At 46.1% G+C, this 27,710-nt stretch overlaps 1 protein-coding gene across 1 annotated transcript; it reads left to right on the forward strand.

The window, feature by feature from the left end:
- The first annotated feature begins 380 nt into the window (after window positions 1–380).
- LOC119372416 (zinc finger protein 358) lies at window positions 381–27,070 on the forward strand. Its single transcript, XM_037642892.2, has 4 exons — window positions 381–2,685; window positions 26,140–26,230; window positions 26,350–26,520; window positions 26,983–27,070. The coding sequence occupies exon 1, from the start codon at window positions 396–398 to the stop codon at window positions 999–1,001; it is 606 nt and encodes a 201-aa protein (XP_037498820.1). The 5' UTR covers window positions 381–395; the 3' UTR covers window positions 1,002–2,685; window positions 26,140–26,230; window positions 26,350–26,520; window positions 26,983–27,070.
- The last annotated feature ends 640 nt before the right edge of the window (window positions 27,071–27,710 follow it).

Below are 27,710 nucleotides of genomic sequence, written 5' to 3' on the forward strand. Positions count from 1 at the left end.
AAGTTGGTTTTGATTCAAAGCGTAAAAAGGTGTGATAAAGACACAGAATAGAAATAGTGAGTCATGCATGTATGACTCGAGCGATACATGTGCCTGTCATCAAATATGCCTTAATGTTGCTCTCATTTTCATGTAGTGCTGAATTTTTCTGTCTGAATTCATGGGAAAAGGGGACCGTTCATGCTGCAGTCATGAGCTCCTATGCCTCCATCCTCACTACTTGTTTTCAGAGTTGTGAGTGTATAATAAATTAGTAATCTTGCATTCAGTCTGAAATTTCTTTGAAAATGAGTTTTTCCTTTCATGTGAGAAAAGGTTACAGCTGGTTGCATTAAGTGCTGGCACAAACTATGATTACACTATATTGAAGCAGGAACTTGGTGCAATATCTTGCAATGAAGTGCTCGTCTGACTCACTTGCAGGCCCACGGGTTGCACTGGGCAGGCGGGCTCCGGTGACGGGCGGGGCGCGGCGCTTCTACTGTGACCTGTGCACGTACTCCACCGTGTTCCGTCGCAACCTGACTGTGCACCGGCGCACCCACACCGGCGAAAAGCCGTACTCGTGCCGATGCTGCGCCCGCCGCTTCACTCACAAGAGTGGCCTCAACCGCCACATGCGCACCCATGGCGACCAGCCCCGACACGAGTGCCCGCACTGTGCCAAGACCTTTGCCCAGGGCAAGCACCTGGCGGCACACCTGCGCTGCAGTCACGGCATCACGGCAGCTGTTGCCGAGGCCAGTGTGGCCGAGCAGGACCAGCCAATGAGCTGTCCTCTGTGCCAGCTCACGTTTGTGGGCAAGAAGGCACTCATGCAACACCTGCAGCGTCACGTTTCCAGCGATGGCCAGGTGCTCTACCCGTGTGCCAGCTGCGAGCAAGTGTTCACCGAGTCCTCGAGCCTCGAGCAGCACGTGAACGAGGAGCACCCGTCCGACACTGTCTCTTTGCCAGCCAGCGAGGAAGATGAAGACGACAGTCTGCTGGGGCTGGCTTGAAAGTCGGCAGCGCTACTGCATCAGCAGCTGCCAGCCTTGGAAAACTACAGCCAGCATATGTATGGTTTTTCTTATGTGTGCTGGGAACGAGTCTATGTCACAAGTCCGTCAATTTGCTTGCTGCCATGTGATTAGTATGTCACTATGTGCCATTTACATAAATGTGTGAATGCACCGGACAGTTCAAGTCGGACATGATTGTGCTTCAAAATGCTTTCTGCTTGAAAGCACTTCTCTAGAGTGTTGCATGTAGGAAAGGAATAATTTGCCGTACTCATTTCAAAAGTCGTCAGCTAGTATACTGCTTTAATGCTGTTCATTGTAGGTTTGGCACTTGCTTCACTTGCTCTGGTTTAGAAGGGGCTTTTTTGCATGTGCAGACAATGACAGTGACCAGGAGCTTTGCCAAACGTGAAAGACGTTAATCATGTCGATAAAAGCAGAGTTGCCTTGTTTCACATCTGGTGAATTCCAGTGGGCATAGTGGCACGGCTTTAAAAGTTCCACTTGTGCCAAGCACGATCAAATGATGGCAGAGAACGATGAAATATGGAAATTCGCAGGCATAACTTGGAATTGCCTAGTGCGAGGCGGAAATAGTTCAGTTTGCACAGGGGTATTTCATACCCTTGAAATTAGGAAGTATGTTTTTCATAAAAGCCCTAGAATTATTGTTTCTCCTTGAAAATGTTTGAATTTCTTGAATGATACCCCAGGAAAGGGGTTTCAAGACTATCGTTTCCATTCACCATGGTGCATCAGCACAGACCTGGCAAATTTCCAATTTTAAAAGCAATGCTACAATCTAACTCGGAGGTATCATATCTGGATAAGATCACAAAATAGCTTCATATCACAAATAGATTCAGTATCATACACTCTAAAATTTTGGGCGTCTTTTGGGCGTCTTCAGCCAGATGACAATAATCGTCATCTGGCTTGCTTGCATTTCCTTTCATGAAAACTGGGCACTTGCCACTTGTCTGTCGTGAATGCTATGATATGCTGATAGCACGCCGGCTAAAGTGCTGCGCACACAGCAAAAGCGCGAGGAATGGCATGCGATATTGTTATGAGACAAAAAGGCACTGAAAATTGTGTAGCTGTAACGCACACAGGTGCTATGCCTCCTATTTGTATACTTTCAATGAAACAGTGCGTTGGCAGACAATGGACAAGGAGAGTGCACAGGACATGTGCCTGGTCTCTTATATAAGGTGGCTGTAAAGATGTGTAACATAAAGATGTGAGATGTGATGAGAAAGCGTTTCAAAAGAAATGTTGCATATGAGTAGAAGATTTTTGGAATTTCTAAATTTCTATCTGGTTTGACCGCAGTATTTTGGCTCAATAACCTGTATAGTTAAGAGTGGAGGGGGGGGGGGGGCTGCAACAGTTCCTGTGTAGTGCCAGCTCTAAGTGAGAGATATCTTAGCTATGTTAGTAAGAATCTGGACGGATCTTTGGAGGGGATGCACTTACGTATGTTCCGCTATGTTGACGATTTTGTTTATTCTGTCAGCAAACACTGGTTTCAAGGTAGTCCCGGAGGCCTTTAAGCAAGCTGAGTGTAGGCTAACCTTCACCCATGAACTCCCAAACAACATGGAGATCCAGTTTCTGGATGTGAAGCTAATGTTCCAGGCAGACCACATTAGCTGGACCTAGGTCAATGAAACCCTTGGTAAGCTACAATTCCGGCCATTCAAACATTGTTAAGAAGGCCATTGTGGTGAACTGTGTCCATTCTGCCATCACCAAATCCACAGCATACAGAAAAGCTTCTTGACCTGAAGCAAGAGACTTGAGGTCACCCACCACCCCGCCACGGTGGTGTTGTGGTTATGGCACTAGGCTATTGACACGAAGGTCGCGGGACGGCCAGGGCGACTGCATTTTCGATGGAGGCATAAATTTTTGAGGCCTGTGTACTTAGATTTAGGTGCACATTAAAAAACCCCAGGTGGTCGAAATTTCCAGAGCCCTCCACTACGGCGTCTCTCATAGTCATATCATGGTTTCGGGACGTTAAACCCCAGACAACATTATTATTGAGGTCACCCACCATCTCTGAGGCATGCGCAAATCTGTCCAGACAGCTGAAAGCAGATACTGGGGCCAATGTAGGCAAAAAGGCAAAGAAAACAGTGGCCAATTCGTGTGTGCATGGCCTGTCACACGTGCTAAAGAATGTATTTGGTAGGTATGGTGTGAATGTGGTTTTTACTGCCCCAAACATACTCCGAAACCTTTGCCCAACTGTACGGAAAAATGTGGAGGCAGCAGGTAAGCACAGGGGTGTAAAATTAAACCCACTGTTAAGTGTGTTTCTTGCTGCATAGGTGTCTTGGATCGTATTCCTTTGATGTGCTTCCTACATTGGTCAAACCGGGCAGTGTGTAAACACACGTCTTCGTGAACACTGGGGAATATAGGGAGTGATGTGCGCTCGTTCTTGACAAAGCATTGCCGCGAATGCGGTTGCTCTGCACAAGCGTTCCTGACACCAAGATTTTATTTATACACAAAAATCAGACAACAGGCGAGTCCAAAAAATGGCATTAAGTGGAAGATTGAAGATCGCGATGAAAAAATCTGTAAACGAGGTGGGTGCTTGAGCCGACGTTTCGACAAGTGGACTTGTCTTCTTCAAGGCTGAACTTCCAGACTCTGGAACTTCAAGCTCCAGCCTTGAAGAAGACAAGTCCACTTGTCGAAACTTCGGCTTGAGCACCCACCCCTGTTTATGGATTTTTTCACCACATGCGAGGTGGTTCAGGCCTTCCCATATCACACGGACAGATAAAGATAGCGTTAGTCAACTCTCTTTAGCACTGTGTGATAAAGATAAGCCTGACTTGTTGGTGCCAAAGTACATGCTTTTATTATCTTTGATTTTACTCTGTTTTGTCTATCAAGCATATATATATATATATAATTTTTTTTTTTTCAAACAAACTTCTGTTGTGAGTTGAGTGCATGACCTCTCCTTGTCTCGTGCAACGCACTGTTTCAACCAACTTTCCATCTCGATTTGTATGCTTCACCGCACTACACACCGGTGTTGCAGTGAAGGATTTTCAAGCAAATATGAATTTCAAATAAGGCCCTTGCTTTATGTTTTGATACACGCGTCATGCTCTTATTCTCCATGGCATGTAATTCCCCTTGGATTCGATGCCTTGTTTGTCAGCGTATGCGCAAACAGTTTCTTGTCATGAATGTTTCCAATGATGCTAGAAATGATTGCGGTACTCTTTAGAGAAGCCTGTTTGCATAGCATCAGTATTGAAAATGGTGGTGAACATTTTTGATACATGCATGGCACAGTGCTACTATATATGTCTGCATAGGATTTTCAGAGAGTATTGCAGTTGTTCTGTGTGGACATAGTTCAGCCTACCTGTGTTTGGCTGTGTAAGACTTGGTATGATCTACAAATGCACGTGAACTGACCCCTGTGGGAGAGAGTGAGCGATGCCAGTGTTGCTTTGCTTCCTCTGTTAATGGCTCTAATCCTGTTGTTTAACTTCCCCACCAGTCAGTTTTTTCACTTCTTAGTTTATCTTGTGTGGACTGCATGTCGGAATCTCCTGCACTTTTTGTTGTTGTTTTCTGTCAAGCGAGCAGTGCAAGAAAGTCAAGTTCATTGTGCCAGTGCCTGTTCCATAAGTACTTCAAAAAGTGAAGCGGGAGAACGCCACCTATTACAAGAAAGTGTCAGCGAGGTTGGGTATTTCTCACAGCTTTTGTGTTTCTAAAGTAGCAATGCTATCTGTAGTGTTTTAGAAACGTTGCTATATAATAAAGAGGTGTTACGTGGGATGCTTGGAAAAGCCTTGGCAGGGTCTTGGAAAAGTCCAAAAATTTTTATCTCTGAAGCCTGTACAAACCTGTAATTTTATATCTTGCCCCATAGTGTCCTGTACTTGGATTGATATAGGAAAATGCCTGCTTTTGCTGATGCTATGTCAATTCAGACAGCGTGGAGGTGTTTGCAGAGACTTGTGTATGCGCTGTGACACTTGGTGCATGCACTTAAGCACGTGACATGGTTATATGAGCCCCGAAGATAACCAGCAGGTTGGCAGATGATGGTCAGATTTTTAAAGTCACTCATTACGCCATAGTGTTGCTATGGCAGGCCTGTGCTGTGACTGGAATGAAGCCGTAGATTTAGGTTTTGTTCTTTTGAAGCTCCAAAGGCATTTTGGAAGCTCCTTAAAAGGCTCATCACTATTTTTAGTCATTGTAAACAAGCGTAGTGCAAACATCACTGCTAATTATAAAATGTGTGTGCCGTGAAAATGGTCAAAATTTTAATAGAATGCCCTTCTTTTCGTGGGACCTGTTTCTTGCGAGAGCTTAATAAGCACTCAAAATGTCCATGGCCAGTCTATGGAGCCACGCATTGGTCATGAAACGTCGCTGACCATGGTGTATGACTTTGGTTTGTCCAGTGCGTAGCATGCAATGCTGCCACTTGCACCTAGAAGCATCATGTCAACGTAAAAATGCTCTCTCCCACAGTCTGGAGTATGTCACTCGAGGCAAGGGGGCTTAATTTCATTTCATGTCTCCTATAATAAGCCCGTTTGAAACATCCTTCTGTGGAGGTGCTGACCAGACGCCACCTTTAAAGACTTCCAATGATTAACCGAAATTCCACGTGGGGTGTGGTGAGGGGCCCTTTGAAAACAAAATGCAAGTTTAAAGGTCGCCTTCACGAAACAATCTTGTTCTCACTTGCAGAAGTGTGGTGAATAGAGCATTGTAAACAATTTAATGGGTTCCTAAAGGCTGCATAGCTAGATTACATTTCCAGAAACCAGGGACATCCGTGCACGTAATCTTGGTAAGCCAGAAAACACAAAATATAGTTGATCTCATAAGTTTCTGTACTACTTTTCTATTATGGTAAGGGGGTATGGTAGGGTAGATCGACCAAAAAAGCAAGTTTTGATTTCATTACTAAAACAAAAAAAAATACACACCCTGAGGAGCGAAACCGTGCATTGAAGAGTGCATAGGAGCGCTTGCAGCCATTTAGAAATGGCGTCAAAAACTGCACCTCCTGACGCAAGGGCTTGTTTACATGTTGTTTTTCCATCATCTTTTCTATATGTATGTATTTTTTTATAATAAATATGGCTAGATCGATTAAATATATTCATTTCCTACCATTTTAATAAGTTTTGATTGCAAATTTCCCCGGCAATTATGCTTTTGTCGCGGAGTCATTGGCTTATGTTGTGTGCACTTTCCGCATGTGTTTTTAAACACAAAGGTGCATTTTTGTCATAATCAGTTTCTTGAAATTTTTCGAAACTTCATGTACCTTTCCTGGAAAACTATCAGACTGATTGCGCTGAAATTTTCTCAGGTGATACTTAAATCTCTTCTAAATAGTAAGAACCTAGAACTTTGAAAAAGTGTGTCAGTTATAATTAAGAAAAAAAATGATTAATTGGAATGTCTCTCTTACGGCACGTGACATTTTTTTTTGTGATACAAGTATAGGAACTCGTTTTTAGAGCTAGGGGTTAATGCCACTACCATGTGGAATTAGCGTGCCAGATTTCACGGTCATAATACTGCTTTTCGTTTCTGAGAAAAGGTACATTTAATATTACACCCCAGTATAAAATTTGGTACAATACAAAATAGTAACAAAAGCTACAGGGTCGAAATTGCACAAAGTGAATTCCAAAAGCTTTCTTATTGAGCACACAACATTTGACAATAAAATGTATAAGAGTTCCTGAGATTTAGAGCTGAAGCCAAGATGACCCGTTTATCCTACCATACCCCCTTAAAAGTGTGTCTTTTATTAGTCTATAGACGTTATAAAGGACCTTAAGGACAGGACTTGTTCTCTCTGCTGCATCTTCTTACACTGGCAAATGTCGTTCAAAGCGGCTGCTAGTCTTACTTTCCACTTTAAGTTCCAAGAATGTTTTATTTTTTATCGAAAGAGCATGATCGTGCGAGTGTAAGTATTTCAAAATTCACACCGACATATGATGTTAAGAGTCGGGCTTAAACAAAAGAAGGGAATTTTCCAAGGGCTCATTTCTTTGTTGATACAGCCTTAACGAAAACCAACAGATAATGAGGCCAAGGAAGGTATAGGAGACGTTAATTGTACTGTTTTTACTGTATTGTAGTAATTACGATATAAATGTAAACAAAGTAAAGTGGACGAAAAGGCAACTTGCCGCTGGCAGGGACCGAACCTGCAACCTTTGGATTACGTGCCCGATGCTCTTATCAAATTGAGCTACAGCAGCGGTCGTCCCCTCGTCTTCTTTATTGGGTATTTATATGCCTGTATCGAGTATTTACCTCCACATAAATACCTGATAATGCGGACGAGGGCACGACAGCCGCTGTAGCTCGATTGGTTGAGCATCGGGCGTGTTATTCGAAGGTGGCAAGTTTCTGTTCCTTTTCTCGCGTGCCATGAATCACCCTCACTGCATTGTGGGTCGTAAACATAGTGATTGCAACATGTCAAGCCCATGCAAAACAACTGCCGAGCGGAGTGATTGTGGCACATCGTTACACCGAGCAACAAGCTCTTTGTACCCATTGGATGCCAGAATCTGGGCGTTTGTGGCCTTGACTTCACGACGAATTGTATAGCGCAAACGGGGTACTTGGACAGACAGAGAAAACGAGGACAGGCGCTGTCTGTCCAAGTACCCCGTTTGCGCTATACAATTCGTCATGACATACCAACTAGCCCAAGCCAATACACTTGACTTCACACCGGGGTATCGTCATCCTAGTTCCCATATTTACACTTTGCTTGTCTGCAAACTTACCAGTTTTTGCCGATACTGGAGAGAAAAATGCGAGTGGCTCGTGGCCAAGCAACAGCTGGCGGCACGAAGCTCGAATATGTGCTGGCTGTTGTAACTTATCTCCGACCCGATACAGTCTTCGACTTTGGGACCTCCTTTTGTATTCTAAACACATGTAACATTCTTGTATTCGTATCAATAAAAAATCTGAAAATCTGAAATCCAGTAAACAAGTTGAGGAGGAGGAAAAGCAGTGCTATGAAGGAGGGTCACATTGAGCTGCCTTTAGCTCCCATGATGCAAGGTGCTTCAGTTAAAGTGTGATGTGAATAATTTGATAGTGTTGTAGCCTATTTGATTATATTAATTCGCTCATTCTAAAAACTATTTGAGGTACCCTTTTATTTTGCTTATCAGTGTGCTTTTGTTGCCTTTTTAGATGCTGTACATTGTGAAACAGTAGTGTGTTTACGTACTGCATGAAGTCAGTGTGCAAAGTAACAGTACTTGTCAGGATGATGCCACTCATTTTGCATGACACCTTATTAATGCATATAGTTTGGCTAGTCATTGCAGTTTTCATGAGGTGGGCCTTCATGGAATTGTTGCACATAAGGCATTTCTGCACATGGAGACCAAGCCAGTTGTGTTTCACTGCAAGAAATTCACAGTGATGTCCTGTCATGCATGATTCACTGAACTATTGGGCTTATAGCGTATTGACTATGCCTAGCGCTTTTTGTTGCACTGCCGCTGGGAGTGATAAGAAATGCTAGTCACTATGAGTGACACTCCTAGAATTTGGATTATTTCTAGTCTGTCATAGACTCAATGGCATTGACTGCATAAGATGACAGAGTTGCCTTTTTGCCCTGTGTCCAGAAAGTTGTCCCTTGTGCACTTTATTTTTGCCTGAACACTTGGACACTACAATTACATTATGCGTGTATATATGTTGTATGTGTATCTGTGTGTGCTGAACCCATGCAGTGCAGAAAGCAGTGTCGCAGCGCACATGCATTTCCTAGTTCCTGACTACCTGGTCATCACAGCTACACCGACACTACTACCTGCATGCACTTAATGGGCATTATCGTTCCAAGTGTAGTTTTCATAGTGTACTCTACTCAGAAGGCATGCAAAAGAGCAGTTAAACTGAAATATTTGGGCTTTTTCTTTCTTGTAGTTAGAGAAAATGTATATTGTAGCTGGCACATATGTAGCCCATTATGTTGCATTCACGTTTGTTATGTTACATGAAGTTGAACTTTCTTTTGATATGATGCCTTTAAGATGTGTGCTTATTGTGTTTTCTTACCTCTGTCAGAGGTAAGTGCACAAATAACCATTGTTCATTATGATAATCACGTGTGTTTTGTGGAGCAAGTCTATGTTGCACCGCAGATTTGTGGGACGTGCCATGCATTCAGAGAGCCTCTCCTGAACGTTGCGGTTTTATTGTTTTGCCTTATTCTACTTTTTAAGTGTGCAAATAAATTACACCATGTGTGAAATAAAGTTCAGGCATTGACACAGTGAGTTCATGAAGAACATCCATAGGGATAAAGGCAGCACTTCTACCATGACATAGGCTGTGAAGATGGCGATAAGATTGTAATACCCTTCACTGCGCTTCTGACTCTGGGGAGGGTCCCTGTATTTGTCAAAGGTAGCGCAAACTCTTCCCCTCAGTGCCGTTTCGTCCTCGCCTGTCACTCTCGGCTGCCATTAGTGAACGAGACTCGCAAGGCGTACCCGGCCCGCATGCGGCGCTAGGGTGGTTAGAATGGACGAAAATAAATAGGGCAGACTGCTGCGCCGCGCGGTGCATGGAGCCGATGCCACACAGAAACGACTCCTCCACTGCACGGAACTGACGTCATGAATTATGTTACGCGCAAGTTAGTTTCCGGTAACGCGCGCCGTTTAATTTTTTTTTTTTTCGCCATGAATTCGCCGAATCGGCACGGGGCTTTCATTATGCCTCCCTGTCGGTCTCCCGTCAGCCGTACTTGCTGGTGCTCCTGTCTACAGGCTTGGCCCCTTTGATATTTAATGTTTGGTGAACCTCGCAGAATTGGCTCTATTTGCTACACACATAGGCGTGCGCAGGGTTCCCCATCAGAGGGGGCGAAGGTTCATCGCGGCGCCCGCCCCCACCCGACTAAGTCAATGTATGGGGCAGATTTTGCGCCCCCCCCCCTCTTAGGTGACTAGAAGAGTCAGTGTACGGGGCAGATTTTGCGCCCCCCCCTCTTAGATTATTAGGGGGGCAGCCGCCCGCCCCCTGCCCCCCCCCCCCCCCTGTGCGCACGCCTATGGCTACACAGCCTAGTCACATTAATGTGACCACCTGTCAAAAGCCAGAATAACCACCTTTCGCAGGGCGGACTGCTGCGAGACGTGCAGGAAGAAAGTCAATAAGGTTCCTAAATGTGTTCACTGAGATGTTGAGCCATGCCGACTCCAGTGCCATGGCCAGCTGCGCTAGATTGCGCACCAGCCTGGACCCTTCCGGCAATGGTTGCAGGGTGTTTGCTTTCAGAGGTTTCACGACATGTATAACGTCCATCTGTCCTATGGAGCATAATTCATCGGAAAACGCCACCTGTCGCCACTCGGCGGACATCCATTTGCGGTACTGGCGTGCAAATTCCAGCCTTCGTCGCTGATGAACAGCATGGGTGCATGAACCAGACATCTGCTGCGGAGGCCCAGACGCAGCAACCTTCGCTGAAGAGTAGTTTGGGAGACACTGTTGGTAGCCCCTTGGTTCATCTGGATGGTCAGTTGCTCAACGGTAGCACGCGTCCGTTCGCCCGAAGGCATGTCCGCAGCCGTCGTTGACCTCGTGTCATCTATGGCCCGTGGTGCACCACATTTGCCAGGTACGTCGCTAATTTTGGACAGTCCCATTTTGCCATGCACGGTACTCTTTTTACCACGGCGGCACGCGAACAGTTCACAAACTTAGCCGTTTCGGATATGCTTCCACCGTTATAAGCATGCCCTTTTGGATTTTGGATAAAGCGCTCCGTTTCTGCATTACGCCAACGATCGCAATGTTTTCCGAAGCTATGATACCGAAGCCCTAACACCCTTTATATACGCTCAACTAGAGCTACTGCATATATGCAAGGTAGCATATATAGTAACTGCCACCTGCCTTCTGCGATTGGTTATTTAACGTCGACATCGAAAGTACGTGGTGGTCACATTCATAGAGTTTCCTATAAATACGCTAGAGGGAACTCTGGCGCTGGTGTCCGTTAAAGTCACTGGAACGGGAAAAGTACCGCGACCATCCTGCGCACCGCCATATTTGGTCCAGCGCGGCCGAAGCGGCGGCGGTGCGGTGCTGATTTCACGTGGAGTAATGCATGTTTTGCGCATTGCGTGCGCTTTTGCAGCCCCGAATGAAGCGTACCGTTGTTCTCTGACTGATTAGAAAAGAAATAGCGGCAGTTTTCACTTGCCTACACGCGCACGCACGCGTACTAACGCGATAAAGAAATGCGAACTGCGCGGCGTTTACGCGCTCGGCTGTCTGCATTTATTAAATGCGAAGCATTTCTTAGCGAATTTCTGCGACTTTGTACGTATCTATCTATCTATCTATCTATCTATCTATCTATCTATCTATCTATCTATCTATCTATCTATCTATCTATCTATCTATCTATCTATCTATCTATCTATCTATCTATCTATCTATCTATCTATCTATCTAGCCGCCCCCGACTTTGTGCTGTCCTGGCTGCTTCGTTAATGGGATGTACACCAAATTTGGTATGGCATAACATGACTGTATGACGAATATAAATTACAGGTGATAACATGAAAATAATGACATGCATGCCATGTACGGCATGAGTTACATGCCATGCTCATGGTGCACTCGCGGCCGCTTCGATAGCTTGATGCACAACAAAATTGGTATGGCGTACGTGACAAGAGTGTATGACGAACATAAGTGACTGGTTATAACGTGCAAATCATGAGAGACATGCCATGTAAAATATGATTTACATTACATGGTCTCGGGGCGCTCGCGGTCGTTTAATGAAATGCATATATATCAAAAATTTTATGACGAGCTTTTTCTGTATGACGAACGTTAGTGATAGGTGGTAAAATGAAAATCATGACTTCCATGTCATGTACGGCATGACTTACTTGCCACGCTCATGCTGCGATGGCGGGCGGTTCGCTAGCTTGAAATGCACCCAAATTGGTATAGCGTGAGGTGACTGTATGACGAACACGAATGAGAAGTGGTAACGTGAAAATCATGACTTGTGTGTCTGTATGGCATGACTTCGATGGCACGCTCTTGGTATGCTCGCGGCCATTTCGTTAGCTTTATATATACCAAGATTGGTATTGCGCGCCCTGACTGTATGACGAACATGAATGACAGGTGGTAGCATGAAAATAATAACATGCACGACATTTACGGCACGATTTGCATTGCACTGTCTTGGCGCGCTTCCTGCCGTTTTGTTAACTGGATGTATAGCAAATTTGGTATGGCATGACCTGGGTGCGTGACGAACATAAATCACAGGTCATGCGTTCTATATACCAGAATATACGTACGTTTAACTCGCGTTGTGACTTAACATGCATGCATGTCAAACATGCATTGTATAGTGAACTAGATGTTACATGACATGCGTACCATTATTTTCATGTTACCGCACGGTATTTATGTTTGTGATACAGTCACGTCCCGCAATACCGATTTTGGTGCATATCAAACAAGCGAACCGGCCGCGAGAGCATCATGAGCATGGCATGTAAATCATGCCTTACATGACATGCGTACCATAACTTTCATGTTACCGCAGGGTATTTATGTTCGTCATACAGTCACGTCACGCAGTACCGATTTTGGTGCATATCAAACAAGCGAGGCCGCGACAGCATCATGAGCATGGCATGTAAATCATGACTTGCATGACATGCGTGCCATTATTTTCATGTTACCGCCTGTTATTTACGTTCGCATTACGGTTACGTCACGCAATACCGATTTTGGTGCATATCAAGCAAGCGAATCGGCCGCGAGAGCATCATGAGCATGGCATGTAAATCATGCCTTACATGACATGCGTACCATTATTTTCGTGTTACCGCAAGATATTTATGTTCGTCATACAATCACGACACGCAATACCGATTTTGGTGCATATCAAGCAAGCGAACCGGCCGCGAGAGCATCAGCTAATATTTTCATGCTACCACCTGTTATTTGTGTTCGTCATACGTCAGGCAGTACCAATCTGTAGGAGTCAGTTTTCATGGCGCGCTGATTATTATATGTGAGGCCAAAGGCGTCAATTTTACGCCAAACATAATAAAGAGCCGCCCGGCAATGTTATTGTGCATGAACCTCCTGCGACAACCACGCGAAACAAGCTGCACTAGTGCAGGGTAGGCGCAAACATTCCCCGAAACAACATTCGCGAATTCTCAATGAAGCGCTTTTTTATTTTTTTATTTACAGGGTTTCTGCTGGCTTCAAATGAAGCCATAAGCAGGAGTGGGTAACATATAAACATAGCGCGCTGAACATTTTCACAATATATTACGCACAGAAAATGCCGCGAACACACAGTTTCGAACGCGGTAAAAAAAAAAGAAAAATATACAGTGTATGGCATGCAATTGCACATAGCATAATACATATATAAATGCGTACTAACATCACTCGTGTACTAAGAACGCATGAAAGCAAGCAAAGAAAAAAAATCGTGCCAACGTCACAAAACAAAGAGTACAAATATGGCAGGAAAACGTGCTATAAGTTCTTTAGCTCCGATAAGAATGACGCCGCTGTCGCCGCCTCCACCATCCTACCAGGGAGGCGATTCCACTCGCGTATAGTTCGTGGAAAAAAAGAGCCCATGTACGAGTTGGTTCTACAAGAAAATTCCTGTAATTTTTTTTAATGATCCGCCCGCGTGGGTCGTCGCACGACTTTTTCTGTATACGCACTGGAATCAATGCCAAGCTTATTGTGATAGAGCAGGTACATATATTTTAATCTTTCGCGATATCGCCGCAAATGTAAGGCTTCCAAGTTCGCTGTCTGAAGCAAAGCACTGACTGACGTAAGGCGATTGTATGAGCGAAAGATAAATCGAGCAGATTTTCTTTGTAGGTTTTCTAGTTTATCAATATTTTTCTTTGTGTATGGGTCCCAGACCACGCAGGCATATTCCAAAAGGGGACCTCACAAAGGCGGGTATCAGTCGTGGGAACAAATTTTTTCCGCCTTATTCTGTGCAGCCACACAGCCCGTCGCTTGGCATCCTTTTTCCCGCTGAGAATGGCAAAGAGGGCCTTGCCCGTTTCCCGCCGGTTGCTGCACCCAAAAGCGCAGCACTCGGGCATTCTTCGATGCCTCGATAGGCTTTCGATGAAGTCTCAAAACGATACGGGATGTCGTAATGTTCCTGCACGCTTTCCTCAGCCTATAAAAACAATCGCCCTCCAAAGCGCCGTGCGTCTGCGGCCGGGAGACACTAGCGAGGCGAGCGAGCTGGACCATTTATGTGGCGAAGCCACCGAAAGGGCGCGGCGGCGAAGAGAAAAGGAACGCGGTACTTTTCCCGTTCCAGTGACTTTAGTGTCTGTGAGGACACCAGCGCCAGAGGACGGGAAGTCAGGGAGGAAAGACGTGTTTTTCGAGAGCTCCGGAACGACAGCAACATATAAGTGTATTTGCATGATTCGAGCTTGCCTCTGTCTGTAGCTTTATGAGTACATGGGCGTAAAGCTTGATTGGGTCTATTGCGTTGTACGTTTTTTTTTTGTAGTACTTTGTACTGTGTGTGTGTGTGTGTTTTTTCTGCCACCACGTGGCTGAGGTCTGCGCGTAGACCAACACGTGAACGCAGAGGTGCTTTGAAGTGCAACGTATTAATTGATTCTTGTGGTTCTTTTTGGCTTAGGGCAGTGTATTTTAGTACGCCGTGATTATTTGTTGCGACAGTTTTCTAACACGTGGGCATCGGTGGTCACGTGTTAGCCATGGTCAAAAAGACCGTAAAGTGTTCAGGGTGCGGGGTAGGTAAGAAGATGGAAGTTTGTGCGGAAGAGAAAGTAGAAGAAGCTGATGCCAAGTGTACGTAGACAGTGCGAGTTCGAGAAGAAAATGGAAAACATGATGGCTGTCCAGAGTGGGCTCATGGCGAAAATCGCAGAGCTGGAGATTGCATTGGCGACAGAGCGACAGAAAATGACCGCCATGGGAGAAAGGCTCAGGTCAGCCGAGGAGGGCCTATCGAAGGTCGTCAAAGTCAGTGGCGTAAATCCAGAAAAATCACAAGGGGGCCCGACACACATCAGACCATGGCGGCCATTTTGTTTTTATACATAAGGCTTGTACTTTTATTTACATAAGAACTAAACCATGCTTCGAAATAAAATTTAAAAAACGAGCATGGAGTCCCAGCTCGAGCATTGTTCTATTCAGTCTTCTTTGAACCGGTCGAGCGGCTTTTGCGATTTTTATAGTCTGATACAGCTGAGGGGTATTGAATGCAGGTACACACAAAAAATAAGCAGCCTTTACAAATAGTTGAATGCGCTATACTTAACTGTCAAGTAATTAAAAAATATATATGATGTTCTAAAGCTGAATCTCACTTGCAAGGGGTGTCCCCACAGCCTGAAGTTATGCATAAACTATAGAGAAAGATGTTTTACTTATTAAGAAAACGCAAATTACTACGAGACAGTTGCTCCCAATTTTAATAGAAAAAGTTAGCAGAGTAAAAAGAAAGGATAACAATGGTCATCGCCTGGACACGGGGACGAAATTGCTGAAAGCAGTGGCACAGCATTGTAATGTAGCAGGTCAAAACTTCGACGACCTCAAACTTTACATACTTCAGTCAAAGTTCCGGTCTCCGAGAGACAGAAAATTAAAGGGACACTGAAGCGGTTTTGAATTCGCGAATTTATTGCAAATTCGGTATCTTCGACCGCTTACAACATGCCTGCGAAGGTTTTTTTCGCGGCGAACTTTGGGCGCCCCCCGGCGCGCGCGGAGCGTAGGGGAGGAGGACGGCAGAGAGCAGTGATGCCAATCCTAGGGATTGATCTCTAGATCTAGTTATTTGCTACCTCTTTCAGGGATTTGGCGTCTTTTTATTGAATCTAGGGATTTTTGTAAGGCTCTGGAAATGTGCATTGCGCAGCCTAATCAGAGACATTATTGAGTAATCACGCGTTCAACTAGAAAAGCTTCAAAAAACAATAATTTTCTCTATTTGCTGTTTTAAATGCGAAGCATTTCTTAGCGAACCTCTGGCACTTTGAGCGTTTCTATCTACGTATCTATCTACGTATCTATCTATCTATCTATCTATCTAGCCGCCTACGTCTGGGTGCTCTCATGATCGCCTCCTTAAGTTGGTGTAGACCAACATTTGCATGAGAGGGTAAGAGGATTTGACGAATATGATTGCCGGATCATGACATGAATAACGTTAAAATCCGCGTACGTCGTCAAACCCTTTCCACTAGACACGTGTGGCACATACCCGTTTACCACAGGCCGCGGTGTACGGGTATGCGCCACAGGTGATTGACAGTTTATATCTACCCAGGAACGCGAGAACAGACGTTGGTAACTTAAATACTAGAGCGTTAAGGAAAACCAACATCGGCAGCGTTGACTCAGCGAATGGAAATAATAAAAATTAGGATCCCAGCAGGAATCGAACCCAAGCATTCTGCGTGGCAATCAGGTATTCTACCACAGGGCCACGCTAGGTCTATAGACTGGCTTGGAAAAACAGCATACGCAGGCGTACTATCGGTGGAACGTCAATTGTGGTTGTGGTGCTGGCTATCTAATTTTACAAGACAGCAGTAAACACTACATGATACTCCTACGATGTGTACTCCTACGATACAGGCGTCATATCAGATGAACGTGTGTAGTTCCAGTGTTGACTCCTCTTTTATAGCAGTCTAATAAACATTACATTCGTATTCCTACGATTCAAGAAGCTATATTGGAGCATTGCTCGACCCCGGAGGAATACATCAACGAATGTTACATATGATATCCACATCACAGCACCGTAAAGTGCACTTCGTCCACCAGAACGACGCAGTGTCCTCTTCATTTCTTACGAGGCTGGGCGATGGCCTCATGGTGACCGAGGATGATGCCAGATTACTTGACAGCCGCTTTGTAGACTAGGGTACGTAGGCCACATACGCCCAGGTAGTCTACGAATACGACCAACACCATCCACTGAAGTTGATCTACGTTCCAGGCCTACCAACCTCGACGGCCTATACCTCACCAACACGAAGGGTGGCTTCAGGTTCGGACATGTCGCTGGCTTTGTCGACAGATAATTCGTCGACGAAATGACCGAGGCATCCACGAATTCCAACAGCTCTACTATACCACATACTTCACTACACATGGACCCCTCGTCACCACGATCACGACCGGATCCTATAACAAGTCGACCAGCTGTTGGTGCTCACTGATCATGGTGATGATGCCCTTGCTCAAGAACTGTCAAGAACTTCTTGCACACATGCACACGGGTTCGTGAAACGTGCGTGCGTTTTCGGGACACGTATAAGCAATACATATCAGCTTACCCCTTCTGGTTTTGGTAATACCCACGTTGCCATTGGCTGCCTTACCCAACCGTAAACAACTCTCTTCAACATATATATGTGTGCGTGTAAAATATATACAAATCTTTAGCGTCATTTTGTAAGGTGTCGCTCAGTAAAAAAAGTTACGCCACAGTCACCTACCCGCCACATGCTTCGCATAACATCGACTCCCACGGTACGTGGGATCTGCCGAATTTTTCATCTAAGAGCAGCCTGGTGTTCTGGCTGGCCGAGTGATGCCGATAGCAATTCTGTAACGCGAGATTATAATATGCTGAATGCTACGAGGAACTAAGTCTTTGTCCTTGTAAGTGTTTAGCACGTGCATATCATCATGAGCGCCCTGAGTGATTGCTACTTCGGGAAACAAAGAAAATCTTGTCTTATAGCGCACATGAAAATATGCAATGTTCACGCTCGCCGCGTGCCTTCACCGTGCAAGGTCTCCATGTCTAATAACTTCTGGACCACGAGACTTTGCGAGAAAGAGAAAGAAAGTAGGACTGACAATTGGGTGAGTTTGTAGAGGCGAAAAGGCATCGTGTGCTTCAGTCTTTCCGTCACGCCGTTTTCATAAAAACGAAAATAGTGACAAAAATGTTTGGACATACGGGAAGCTTATCGAAAGTACGCGCAGCATGGCTCTCAGCCAGTAAAAAAAAGGCCCACTATATCTACTGAAAATCATGCAACGCTGATTGCATCTGTGGAAAATGAGAAATTGACCACCGCCTCGCAAGCTGCAAGTACAAGAAAGGACTTGCAATTGACCCAAAAAATCACGTCGATGCCTTCAATGAGTAGGCAAAGTGAACTTAACAAATTTGTCTGACGCCATCTGCAAGCACTCCACGTGCAATTACTCCACAGAAAATGCAGAAAAAAGACCGTCAGTGGGTGTTAAAGGGACCGACAATTGATTTTTCTCGACCCAGTTTTTTACGGCGCGACAGGAAGCTTACCCTTCGTAGCGTTTGTAGCTGCAGTGGTTTATACTAGAAGCTCGTAGTTATTTTATAAGCAGTATTTTTCGATCTGAAAGGCTCCAAACACGCATGAAGGCTTGCTCCAGCAACGCTGATAATTGATAGCGACGCCGCTAGCCCTTGTGAAAGCTGTCGTTGTTCTGCTTTCGCAGGAGTTACTGTAGCTATGCTTAACCACCTTTATTTTGAGCTTGCAAACCATTTTTGAAAATATAAAGCTGTTACAATGAGGTGATGTGGCTTTATACACCTTCTCGGTATTTGTACAGCGTTGTGTGGGCCTGCGCCCAAGGTTGCCTGTGCCTGCGACATGGATGGCTTGTGCCGGCATGGGATCATTACGCCAAGCGAAGGCAGCGCCACTTTGTTGCATACAACTAACGCAGTCCTATATGTACATTTTATAAAGTAATATCGTTTAATATAAAGAAAGGAACAATATTTCAGTACTAACAGATAAGTCGTCGAACGCATACACCAACCAATGGTCACGTGACCGCCTTCATCGGACCGTCTATGTTTTTGCCGCCAGAGGCGCCAAAGGTCATTTTTCGCGACTTTCAATGGAGAAATAAAAACATAAATCCACCTCTCACGAGATAAACAGGGTTGGTTTGAGTCAATGCGACGGACAATCTTTCCATCAGTGCAGTCATCTCATTTCATGTTCTGGGCAGTTGTCGGTCCCTTTAATCATAAATTCACACGAATTGGGCCACATGGCGAACGAATCGCGGGAATTTGGGCAATATTTAATACTGCGTCAACGCAACATAATACCGCAGCGACTCATCGCAAAGAGAACGCGTTTGGGCGTTGTGAAACGGGGATTTTGTATTTTTTCTTTCGGCTGATATGTCGTCGCTGTGGTGTACATTTATGTGGCTGTTTGAGGACCGCATTCTGCGCGCACTTCGTCGTGAGAGAAGGCCCTTAATTTACATTCGTGAGGAATTATGAACGTAAACTTGCCGCAGGAGAGAATAAAGTAGAGGTCGTGGTAGAGGTAACCAGGGGAACGTAGCAGACATGCATGTAGTAAATGGGTAGCTCATGCGTTTGCACCCTTCATATCCTATCTTTTGTTTCGTGCGTTCGATTTGTTTTACAAGGCTGCCTCCCGCGCTCTGCTGTTTCAAGCCTTTTCATTCGAAGCCGAATATGTCCGTCGGCGTGGCCGCGGTACCAGTAAAAAGATTACTCGCGTAACTTAGGTCTCGTTCACTTGGTATATAGGAAAGTTGGCATGGAGGGGCACGAACGTATGCCTAACATGACCGAGAGGTCATGGCATCACAAACTTGACATGCTTGCCGTTTGCGTAACAACTAACAACAATAATATGGCGTGTGGCGCGCAAACCCGCTTTCTTCGGCCAGAAATAATGGCGATGTGTGGTCTGACGATTTGTCATCGTGAGGTGATAAAAACGTGGTGGTCACCAATATTGATGTCAGCATGTAAGACTTACCCATACATTTAGAAGGACTGACCGCATAAGTAAAATGTACGCGAAAAAAAAATACATGAAAAAAAAAACACGGTCCCTTATGCAATTCGCCTCGAAAACGAAAGCGATCTTCTTCTTCTTCAGTCGATGCAGTGATCCTCCCCCGCCCCTCTCCGAGAGCTTTCTGCACATAATGTGGTTTCGGACTGCCCACAGGATCGAAGGCATTCCAAGCTTTCTGCACCTCACCTGTTTTTACATTGCCTCCGTGATCGGCCCCAGATCACGGAGGCAATGCAAAGTGGCGATATGATGCGATGGCGTCATTATGCGACGTCACAATGACGTCATAGTGGCGCCACAAATTTTGTCGATTTGTGACGTCATCACGTCATGATTTTGTGCATCACTCGTGGTGGCGACGCGGGACGCCGACGGTCAATTTTCGGTCAATTTCGATGAGGAATCTAAGGCTTCTGTCTTAAAAAAGAACAAGACAAACGAAAGTAAATGAAATGATAACAGTGCAACATCGTGTATGTCTCACTTCATGTTACGAGCGATCGCCCGAAAACAAACGTCATTCTCAGGTCAGAGCAGCTGATTGCACGCGTCTGAGCGACGAAAGGGGCTTGCTTAACCCGCCTGGTCAGCTCTTTATATTTATTAAAGAGACGACCAGGCACGCTGTTTAAGTAATCCGGAGCTTCAGCACGAAAGCGTGGTGCACATAGGCGTGCGCAGGGTTCCCCATCAGGTGGGGCAAATGTTCATCGCAGCACCCCCCACCCTATTAAGAATGTATGGGGCAGATTTTGCGCCCCATTGCGCCCCACCTCTTAGGTAATTAGGGGGGGCGGCCGCCCCCTCTGCCCCCCCCCCGTGCGCACGCCTATGCTAACCAACGTGTGCAGCTTATTACTACTAGCCACCCTATTACTACTGCATATAAATATATTATCCAAAATTTCAGAGGGGGGGGGGGGGCAGCCGCCCCCCTTGCACCCCTCTCCGGACGCCCATGGTGGTGGACGCTCATCAGGAAAAAACGGGAAACTGCGTTCGGATGCCCTGTTGACGCGCACTCAAATACCGCGGAAACAATTATATTTTATGTAACTACTCGTCCACATCTTTTTGTAAAGTCTCTGGAACGCGCGGACGCTAACCTACGAGAAACTTGAAAACATCTGAAGTGGAGAATGAGTTGTTTGAAACTGTTTTCATTTCGTACGGTGAAGGTTTGAAGCAATGCGCGCATCTCCGCGCGAAGGTTTCATGATGACGTTCAGCGATATCCCTGTAGATAGAAACAAGACCGATGCATGTGTGACCACAGCTGGCTCCGAAACATCTAGTGTATATATATATATATATATATATATATATATATATATATATATATATATATATATATATATATATGTATGTATACATATTTGTTACCAAATTTCTGACCATATTTTCGTTCAGGCAGCTATTTAACTTGTACAGCAAGAATGGGTGTATTTGTAACTTCATTTCATGATATCTGTATGTTCGTAAAACGTTTTCTATATCACGCCTTTTATGCAAAAACTTGTGGAATAAGGTTAGTTCACCTGGCATTGCTTTTCTTTCAAATGTTTGCGCAAGGTGAGCCTTGTTGTACGCTACCTCAGAAGCAAAAATAAGCCAACAGCATTGCGGTCGTATGACCGTCTCTACTCTTTCTGTTGTTTCCATTACGTATTCCCGGTGTGCGTTGTCCATATTAAAGTGCTAGGGGAGGCTAACAAATTGTCGAATAAAGCGGTGTACGTACTACATATGGATAGCAGACCACTGGCGACCACGAGTAAAAAGCTCGTAGTGTGAAGCAGTCACCACGCTTAAGTATTTCAGCTGACTGCGCGTGTAACTGACTTTTTTTTATTACTCTTAATTCTTACATGCGTGATGCTATTGACTGATTACTCGCGCGAATAAGTTCTTTTTTCGTTCCTTGTTTGTGCGTGTCCGTTTTGCTCGTTTCTACGCACGCACCAACGTTCTCGAACTGTGACAGGAACTAGGCCACGCTGATGCCGCATGACACATGATTTTTTGCATTCTGTTATTGCCCCAGCACTAACACAACACTTAAAGATGTATAAACTCCATTCCGCACCGCATTATAAAGGTTAAGTAGACGTCAAGTGCCCTGTGTGGAAACTCGGCGCAAAAGACTACAGCGCGTAGCAGACGCCCCTCGCTTTCCGCGCGCTTCCTGAGCGCGGAAAGCCCACGGATGGATGGATCGGCGGCGGCTGTTATTTCCTAGAGTCACTGTATATGCTACCTTTAGGTAGCAGAGTAGCGCATAGGTCCGGCTAGCAACCACAGCTATGCGGTGAAGTCGCACTTCGTTTTTGCAGGCGACATGCCTACCGTGTCGCCGGTTAGCCTGCCTGGCGTGTCGAAGACCGGCGATAAACATTGGCTGTCGATGGCTAGTGTTAATTCAGTTCGCTGCAGCGGCGGCGTCGAGAAATAAAAAAAATTGGCCCAAGCGGCAGCTTCTCTGCAATGCATGGTTGCTAGCGGCGTTGGAAGACAGATGCGCAACTCTGCTACCTAAAGGCAGAGTTGCGCAGAGTTATACAGTAACTCTATTATTTCCGGCGCAGCAGCGGCGCGGCGCGGGAGTTCACCGCAAAAGGCCCACGGCCACGTTGGACCACCTTTGGACACTCCCCCCAACGTTTTTAGAACCAATACAGTTTCGCAGCTCCGCTCGCGTGCCGGCACAGGCGGCCGACGCTTAAACGGCGCTGCTGCTCCATTTTGCTTCACTTGCCGTGGCCCCCGGGATCGGATACGACAACGCACCGTTGCTCTCAATGACGCGTTGGCGAAGCTAATCGCGGAGGCGACGCACTTGCCGCAGCGATCTCAGACGCGCGAGGAGTAGCCGCTTGCAACGCGTTGCGCGTTTCTCTGTGCTCACTTTCTCCGTACTCCGTGCGTGATTGTTTGCGAACGGTGATCGCTTGGGAAGCAGTTCTTTCGATTTAGCGTGTGTGAAAGGGTCAAAGCTGAAGAATGCCATCTTGATGCGCGTGTTGCACGAGCGGCTCGGAAACGAACACTGGTCATCACTTCACCGAATCGGGGCAGGAGGGACTTGCAAGAAATATCTTCTGAACGCCAACCCCACCAGAATTGCGAAGACTAACTTCGCTACGAGTCGCCTAACCGAGCTCAGGGAATAAAATCAGGTACCTTGATCAACCATACTTGGCGTTGTACGCCTTTCTCAAGAAATCAGAAATAATTTGCCCGAAAATTAGCAACGGTCCTCTGTTTTACGACTTGCTTAGTATGACAAATCTAAGTATGCATCTGCCAGTGTCATTTTCGCCTCCACAGAATAAATGCGACCGCCGTAGTCGTGTGCTTTGGGGGGGGGGGGGGGGCGGTTGGTTGTTGGGGGGGGGGGGGGGGGGGGGGGGGGGCGTTGCCCAACTTTAAAACTTCACGTTAGTAACCAAATGCTCATTATTTTTGTTCTCAGTTGCATTGCTCAGTGCCATTTCATTATCTAAAATTTCGCATATTTCCGCTAAACATTGGGGAACACGTATCAGTGTTGTTGGTAAGAGGAGGGTGAAAGAGGGAAGGGCAGGCCACCTGCTCGATAAATGAGTATTCCCACAACGGCGAGCTCTAGTATTCCTTGAACGTAGTTTCGGAGTAAGCCTCCCTTTGTTACCCCGCCCCCTCCTCCCCATTGCCTTTTTTTCTGGCCGGTCGTGTTGCCAGAAAATGCCCTTTCTATCTCCGCAGCCTAAGGACGGTCAAACGGAGCTTTCGGAGTCGCGCTCGATTATACCCCGCGCACGTGCTCTCGGAGGCTTGCTCGGTACTTCGGCGAATATAATTCACAGCACCACTGCCTGCCTTCCCTCTTTTTTTTTTTTTTTTTTGGACCAGCCGCTGAAGGTTGACTAAAAGGTAACTTGTTCTGCACGCTTTGTGGGACCACGGCCGGGCTAGACTGCACGTGCGCGCTACGTGCAGTCTAGCCCGGCCGTGGTGGGACGAAAGATGCCAGTTTGAATGACACAGAACAGACTCCTGTCTCTGAGAAAAAGATGGGAGAATTTGAAGACCCCTCGCTTTGCTGAAGAGCTGATGGCCCTGGGAGTGGGGAGGAAACTTTAGCTCGCTTCCATAAAGGCAGCAGTTGCTTTAGCAAAATAGTTGAGGCTTGTGCTCGTCGGTGCCTATTTGAAAGATGCAGGACGCAGAAGAAATCTTTTCTAGAAAGCCTGTTTCGCTCTTAACAAAAGCGCTGGGCTGTGTGAGGGGTGCTTCCCTAGTCTCGGATTGGGATGGGCACAGCGACCACCTGAAAAAATTCTACGTTCTGAAAAATGGCCTTCGGTGAGGTGAAAAGCGGGGGGGGGGGGGGGGGTTGGGTTGGCTTATAGCTTTGGGGGGGGGGGGCGATCGCCCAATCGCCCCCCCCCCCCCTGGATCCGCCACTGGATCGATCCCGCAACCTTCGGGTCAGCAGCCGAGCACCGTAACCACTATTCCACCGTGGCGACTAAACACAGGTTGACGGCAATGGAGTATTCGTGCGAGAGGACGTAGAGCTAGACTTGTGAGATTGTACAATTATTACAGGTCACGGAGCTTAGCTTGTGAAATAATCGCTTTTTAAAACAGCAGAGGTTATTGAAAAAGTTTAAATCTCTGCTGTCACGGCCGCCTAAAGCTGCTACGACGATAGGTCCCATGGATGTTGTAGCAGACGACGCGTGAGGCATGATGCAAGATGGAACTGCAGCGCCGTTAGTTCTTGCGTCGGCCGTTGCGTCCACTTCGGAGAGCAAGCGTCTGTGGGGAGCTGCGAAACTGACCTGGTTCTAGAAACGTTGACTCCCCCTATAGGTGACGTCATCGACAGGAACGGACAGAGCTGCTGCGATAGCGAAGCATCAGTTGTGACAGTTCGCAGGGATTTCTTGCCATTGCACCGTTATTCACTAGTTGTGTTTGTGCGGGGTTGAAGCGGACTCGCGATGCCGCAGTACTGCGCGGCGTATGGATGCTACAGCACTTTCGGTCGCGATGAGGTATCTTTTCATAAGTTTCCTCGGGATCAGAAGATGGCTGCAGAATGGGTCACTGCAGTTAAAAGAAAAGACTTCAAACCTACGAGAGCAAGTGTGCTGTGCTCCAAGCACTTTCGTGACAGCGACTACGTACGAAGCCCGTCTCTGATGCAGTCGCTGGGATTGACGATCAAGTCTGTGCGACTGAACAGCGACGCAGTTCCTTCTGTGTTTCCGCACCTGAGGGGGCCCTCGCCGCCACCACGACTTGCCTTCACGAAAAGAAGAAAAACTGAGGTAAGGCTGTAAGACTTCTTATGTGCCATAGCCGCACGGAGTTATTGGCGAGCCCGCGCGTGCCGCAGCTGTGCTCAGCTCACAGTGCTACCTCGCTTCTGCGACGCTCACTTTGAATCTCTATGGGATGCGCGGATCGCGAGCCGTCACGCAGACACCGTCCATCGTACTTCTGCCCAGTCGGCCGCGATCTTCCCGTAGCAGCGACAGCTCGCGATCGCGCTTTTAAAAAATGCTTGTCAGAGCCGGGCTTGATCGTCAACGATAGTGACTCTGTCACACGGGCGGTTTCGTTCGATTCCGACTCCGGTCATATTTTTCTTTCAAAATTAGAATCGTCGCAGCTATACTATACGACAATCACTCATACGATGATGCAACTCGTACGAGACGACAACATATAATCGCTGCCGTGACGTTTGATCATTGCCTGTGTGACAGATTTGATAGCAGTAATTACTTCAGAATGCACATATTTTAGAGCAGATGTCAGCGAACGTACCACCGGCACCTAAAGTGTTCATGCTCCTAGCTTTCTCGTTCAGGAGCTCGGCTTGTACAACATTGCTCTGCTGCTCACAATCTACACTGTACTGAATGGGCTCGTTATGGCAATAGTGCTGAGAGTGATTTATGCATACATGCTACATATCAGTATATTGAAATTAAGGTGATGGTATTTTCATCACACTGCACACAAAAAAGGAAATATGGGACTGCAAAATAATATAACAGTAATTTCATGAATGTTCAGGCATGTCTTGCTTTGTATGTATCTGTTCTTATAGGAAAACTTTCTCAGGTCTAGCTTTGGTTTACTGAGCCCTAGAATGAACATGTATTGCGTTCTTACAGATTCTTGCAGAATTGCTGGGCAGTGAAAATGGTGAAATGGAAATGCTCGGCCCCAGTTCAAGTCAGAACTCTTCACCTGATAATCCAGCAGGTACGTATCAGCTAACTGTCCCATACAAAATTATATAGGCTGAATCGTTCTGCAGATCTATTTCCAAATATTTCTTCTTCTCACTGTTTCACTGGACGCGATGCTTGACGGTTGCCCAGATGATCATCCACAGGAGATACAAGGTGTGAGCACTTCCAATCCCCAAACTTCTGACCAGTGTGGGCAAGCAGCTGTGCAGCCAACAACACGCAGCAAGGGTGTGCAGGCAGATGTAAAGAAAAGCACAGCTTCGCACTCCACCCAAACAAAGCCTCCGACCATTTAAATAGGTACGTTCCTGTGAACTGAATTGGCTGTGCTTGTAACAGTGCATTTTTGACGTAAAGGTAACAGGTCCAGAATATTTCGATTTCCACACATGATTGCAGCTGTACACTTTGCTGACATGCTTCATAGTTAACATATTGCGTTGGTTACAGTGGTGTATCAATGGGGCTGCATATTCTGTTTCTTCAACTTCTCAGGTATACAGGTTGGTGGACCAGTGTTGATAGATGCAAGTACACAGGTCGAAATGAGCATACAGGAAGAGCCCAGATGGCCTCTCTTGTAACGACCCAGATTACGGTCCTGATTACTCCCCCTTGGACGACCTTGATGAACAGTACATCCTGCAGTGCTATGCAACGGATAGTTTTGCATACTACAAAACAAAAAGGACACATGGCTCTTCCATGACAAATGTGGCTGTATTTGGAAAGTAGTCAGAATGTGTTCAATTTTTCTTTCAGGCCACAAGAACACCCCAAAACGCAAACATCTGGCCAAGAAAGGAGAATTTTCTTTGTTCAAGAAAAGTGCCTGCATGACCTTCTGAATGTGTGCGAGGGAACGTTAGTGGAGGTTAACGGCCAGTGCCAGTCAGGCCACGCACTCTGCTGGCGCCACCAGGATGTCGAGTAACAGCAGCCAGTGCTCAACTTGCAGCTTTGTGCAGCAGTGCTGTTTTCGGGCAACAACGCAACAGTTGCACTGCAAATGCTTTCGATGATGGGGGTACAAGTTGTGAGTGAGCGGACATTTTTCACAATTCAGCAGATACATCTGTGGCCTGCTGTTGGCAAAGTAAGCAAGGCAGTTGAGGATTATTTTCCGTCATTTTCAAGTGAAATCTTTCATGCAAAAACACAAGGCAGAAACCGACCACGAGTATGATGTGTGGCATATGGCAAAAGGTACCTTAATGAATTTTTGAAACGATCGACAAAGGCTCACTTGTGATGACTTTAGAAAAATCAATGGCCACATTGCCTGTTTTAAATGTGCATTTCAGGGGTCAAGAAGAAGCTGCAGCAAAACAAAGTGACTGCACGGAGCTCCTGCCATGGATTAAAGCAATTACAAACCATATGTATGGGGCAGCAACATCTAGTGATGGAAACAAGGAACTCATCGTTCCAAAATGGAAGTGCCTTCTGAACCACGTTCAAGGCATTCATGAACATGACAATGAGCTGTT

Source organism: Rhipicephalus sanguineus, chromosome 10 (genome assembly GCF_013339695.2).
Source record: "Rhipicephalus sanguineus isolate Rsan-2018 chromosome 10, BIME_Rsan_1.4, whole genome shotgun sequence".
NCBI classification, from domain to species: domain Eukaryota; kingdom Metazoa; phylum Arthropoda; class Arachnida; order Ixodida; family Ixodidae; genus Rhipicephalus; species Rhipicephalus sanguineus.

Bases quoted from the DNA above. Each gene is read 5' to 3' on its own strand.
- LOC119372416 (XM_037642892.2), top strand. From the start codon at position 396: ATGAAGTGCTCGTCTGACTCACTTGCAGGCCCACGGGTTGCACTGGGC.